The sequence below is a fragment of the Triticum aestivum genome, chromosome 7A, assembly GCF_018294505.1.
Source record: "Triticum aestivum cultivar Chinese Spring chromosome 7A, IWGSC CS RefSeq v2.1, whole genome shotgun sequence".
NCBI classification, from domain to species: Eukaryota; Viridiplantae; Streptophyta; class Magnoliopsida; order Poales; family Poaceae; genus Triticum; species Triticum aestivum.
This window is the reverse complement of record NC_057812.1, coordinates 95041644-95046201: the sequence shown is the minus strand read 5'-3', so window position 1 is coordinate 95046201 and position 4558 is coordinate 95041644. Positions and strand designations below refer to the sequence as shown.

The 4558-nt window shown below is 43.7% G+C and overlaps 1 protein-coding gene across 2 annotated transcripts; it reads left to right on the top strand.

Moving 5' to 3' along the window:
• The first annotated feature begins 1237 nt into the window (after positions 1–1237).
• LOC123150857 (uncharacterized) lies at positions 1238–3015 on the top strand. Of its 2 annotated transcripts, none has more exons than XM_044570672.1 (2): positions 1238–2147; positions 2256–3015. In XM_044570672.1, the coding sequence occupies exons 1-2, from the start codon at positions 1978–1980 to the stop codon at positions 2656–2658; spliced, it is 573 nt and encodes a 190-aa protein (XP_044426607.1). In that variant the 5' UTR covers positions 1238–1977; the 3' UTR covers positions 2659–3015. Both variants share the same exon structure in this region, with proteins under 2 accessions (XP_044426607.1, XP_044426608.1).
• Positions 3016–4558: the final 1543 nt, after the last annotated feature.

The window sequence follows — 4558 nt, the reverse complement described above, 5'->3', positions numbered from 1 at the left end:
AACAACGTACGGGTAAGATAATTATACGAGTAACTATATATCCAAATCACACAAATATCAATTTTTTATATAAAATTTCATGAACAAGAGGCTCACCACAAGGTGGTGCCGGCGACGGGACGGTGCGGGCGATCGACGGTGGTTACGACGGAGATTTAGAAGACACTAAGTAAACCACACTTACATATGCAAACTAAGTGTTATTTTAACCTCAATTTGCATATAAATCAAATACTACCACATATAATTCCTCCCAAATTACTAAAACCCACAATTAATCACTATATAAATCAATGCAAGAGCTAATCTAGCAACGAGAGATGAAAGGACAAAGTTGCTAAACTTTGTGATCATTTGAATGGATGGGGGCCTGCAAATCTTGACAAATTTAGGGCAAATTTTGGGATGAACTCGAGAGGAACAAGGGAAGAACAGAAGAGAGGGAGAGGGGAAAGGGGGAAGAACAGAGTGCTGGTGGACGAAGTGTTTATATAGGACGACCTTTAGTAAAGGTGCTGGAGGGGCCCCACTCTGAGAACATCCTGTCACCACTCTCATTAGTACCGGTTCGTGGCACGAACCGGTGCTAAAGGTTCGCCACGAACCGGTACTAAAGAGCTCCTACCGCCTAGCCGTTGGAACCGGCACTAATGAACACATTAGTGCCGGTTCTGTTACAAACCGGGACTAATGTGTCACACATTTGACCCTTTTTCTACTAGTGGTAGTGGCTGGGTAAGCTGCCCGGACGTTTGAGGAGGATATGTGGGCTCCGTCTGTAGATGATCTAAGCGAGAGATAACTCCTGCGTTTTCTGTGTTGCAGTGCAGCGTTTTGGTGCTCGGGCTACATGGAGCCCTTTTTGAGATATCAAAAATTATGATTCAAGGTTTCAATATATATTTTTGAAAACATTTTCACATTAACATATAGATGTATACTACATTTGTGTAAAATTACATACAAAAATTACATTGTTTCATGAGCTACACAAAAAATAACGTGTCAATGTATATACATCTATATATTTTTTATGTCACTGTTCGCTATTTTCAAAATCATCAATTTGTCTTTTTTCGTGTAGCCTGCATGTCAATGTATTTCGTCATGAGAATTTGCACAAATTCAGTATACATCCAGTTTTTTTTTAAAGGACTGAAGCATTAAAAAAACGTGTTCCATGAAGCCCGAGTACGAAAATGCATTTATGTGGTCCTCCGGCGTGCGTTCTTAGGCTGGAACCAGTACCCCGAACCTCCTCACTCCTCAGATCTAGAACCTCTACCACCGCCACGGCGCCGCCCCAGCCTCTCGCCGGCCGCGACACCCCGTTCTCCTTCGTCTTCCCCGGGCTCCGATCTGGTCGCCGGGACCCCATGTCTCAAGGAACCGATGGTTGACATGGATTCGGCGCCTCAGGACGTGCTCGTGGAAGTCTTCCGCCGCCTCGCACCGCGCGGCCTCGCTTCATGCCGCTGCGTGTGCAGGGCGTGGCATGCCACCGTCGACGCCAACCGCCTGCTACGCGCGGATCTGCTCCCGCTCACGCTGGACGGCATCTTCTTCGAGACCTCCATGTTCAGCACCTCGAGGCTCTTCTCCCGCCGCTCCACGGGGCGCAAGGTGACCTCCAGGCTAGACTACTTGGACTGCCCGCTCGCAAGAGCTGATCTCTATTGGCCGATCATGGATTGTTGCAACGGCCTTCTCCTGCTGGCGGATTCGGATCATGTTGTCAATCCTGCCACCCGACAGTGGGTGCGGTTCCCCCCGCCGCCGCGCTCCTGCACAGCCACAGATTGCCACAAATGCTTTGATTATCGTTATCTTGTGTACGATCCCACCGTGTCGCCACACTATGAGGTGTTTTCAGTCCCTTTGATTCCATTCAATCTTCCAACGGGGCATCTCTCTAGGCATATATGTCATGATGATCAGTTGGTCTCTGCGATGGAATGACCGCCGTCGCCTTACATAATGCATGTTTTCTCCTCAAAAACTGGGTTATGGAAGGAGAAGTCATTTATTCGCCAAGGGGATTCCGCAGGAACAATCGCAGAGGTAAGATCGGCTTATGAACCATTCTACAGTGCTGCCTATTGGAAAGGGGCGCTCTATGTTCATTGCGAACAAGATTCCGTTTTCAGGTATATCAACGCACACCTTAGGCATACAGTTAGAGTTCCAAAATATTTTCCTTACCAAGGTATTTTCAATTTATTTATGTTTAACGACGATTTGATTTCTTTTTTCAGAATTAACTTGTTGCATGATGAGTACCAACTAATTAAGCTTCCAAAAGGAAAAGAAGGATATCACAAAGTTCGTATTGGAAAATCGAAGAATGGGGTGTATTCTGTATTCTGCGAAGGGCTATGCACATTTCAGGTTTGGTTCCTTGATGAATCGCATGGCCAGACGGAGTGGGTATTGAAAAGTGACATAAACCTTCAACCAGCTGACAAAAATTATGCTTGGAACGAGTTGGACGATGGCCCCTGGAGCTTACAATCGGACGATCAGAGGGACTGGGTGTTGAAGAATGATGTCAACCTTGAGCCAGTGGACGGCATCAGGGGAGCAACAGTGCAAGATGATTTTGAATGGGACACTGACAATGAATGTATCATTGGCACTACAGATTGGGGAAAAAAATGAAAATCCAACATACTTTCATTGTCTTGGATTTCATCCTTACAAAGAGATTCTTTTGTTTCATGGGGCCCGTAGAACAGTCGCCTGCTATTTTGATAGTTTGAAATTTCGAGACCTGGGTAAGATGGACTATAGATATGGCGAGATACGGGAGTGTTTTCCATATGCCTCTTGTTGGATGAGAAACTTACCAGGAAGCAACTAATGCAGAAAACCACCAGTATCTTTTTCCCCTCTTAATTACTGTTGAGACTTGAGAGTATTTGGTCTGAAGCAAATGGCTTGTAGCTTCCTTTTAATTTATAATAGTGCTCTATCCTATTATGAGAAATAACATGAGTAATATTTTATTTTAATTTATTTTTTATGGTCAACAATAGTATGATGTTATACTGCTTCTGTTAGATGGCTGCATGGTTAAGCTCGTCCTCAGCATACTCGGAGCAGATGTCGGATTTCAAATTCTGAGTTCCAATCATACGACGCTTCATGGTTTGACTTGAGAACGATGCAAAATCCGACGCTCAGGTGCACTTTTGTTCCCTGCACCGACGGCTTGATCCAGTGCGTTGTATGAAGATCGGACAAGTGGCCTGATCAGCAGCGTCTTAACAAAATGGGACAAAAGGTGTCACGGTAAAGATGAGTTCTCCTATAAGTAATGACCAGTTCATTTCAGTCGATATTGGTACGACAGTGATCTAGATGATCCATATCGGGATTGGACCAATTTTCGGCCCAATCAATCAACCCAAAACGGCGGGACGATGGATGAATGGGGCTTGCCGTGAGGATCCCTGAAGAAATGAACACTGCAGTTAACTGACGAACTCTGAAGATGTGTGCAACCTTTCGTCAGTTATCCAACGAACAATTAGGGAGCGTTTTTCTGTTCTTTTTTTACAGTTTTTATTTCTAATAGAGAAAAACGAGGTGGGGAGTGGAAAGCGGATGACCGTTGGATCGATGTAGGAGCAGAGCAAACAATCGGAGCAGGCAAGCCTCACCCAGGATGGACTGGTTGCTTTTAGGCTGTTTGATGAAATGAACATAAGAAGTGGCATTTTTTCTATTGTTAAGCCATCTGGATAAAGCGAGTTTCAGTACTCCACCAGTCTTATATCTTCCCTCAGGTACATTGGTACTAATTGCACAATTAAATAGTTACATGAGTTTTCTGTTAACTTGAAAGAATATATCCAACAAATGACTGGATGGAGATGACGCTGAACAATTTAGTTGCTACTTGATCGTCCCTCATCATCAGTCATTTGCTCTTGATTCACATGATTGACAGATGGAGAAACAGCAGCGCTGCTCCTACATCAATGCAATGGTCATCAGCTTTATGAGTTCATTGGCGTCTTAGAATGTTTTTCTTTTAGGGGGCGTCTTAGAATGTTGTCATGTATATTAATTAACAGTTAATCAGCATTTTTGAGATAATAATAGTTATTTATTTTATTTTGAGGTTCTTGCATGTCGAGAGACCATTGCTTTGGCACAGGACCTGGGCCTTCAGTACTTACTCCTTTCATCTGATTGTCTCAGAGTCGTCCGGGAACTCGAGTTGATGAAGAACCTGGGTGGACACTCTATGGCTCTTTATGAGATCAAGGAAAGAAGCAACTTGTTTGGATCATGCAAATTCTGCTACGAACAGCGCACTACCAATGGGGAAGCACATAGATTGGATAGGATGGCATCCTCGATGGATGCAAGACGATATATTTGGCTAGATTCTCCTCTAGCAAATCTATGCATCCCTGAACTGGCCCAAAAACAATTCCTACAAAAACCGGTTAGGTTTTGGATTTTTTTTTTGTCGGTTTTACTTAGTTTTATTTCCGATTGTTTATGTTTATTGTTTCTGTTTGTTTTTTCCTACATATATGAATATATT

Excerpts from the sequence above, each read along its gene's own strand:
- LOC123150857 (XM_044570672.1), top strand. The coding sequence starts at position 1,978 with ATGCATGTTTTCTCCTCAAAAACTGGGTTATGGAAGGAGAAGTCATTT. Across the intron at positions 2,148-2,255 it reads GAACAAGATTCCGTTTTCAG|AATTAACTTGTTGCATGATG; the intron begins GTATATCAACGC and ends TTCTTTTTTCAG.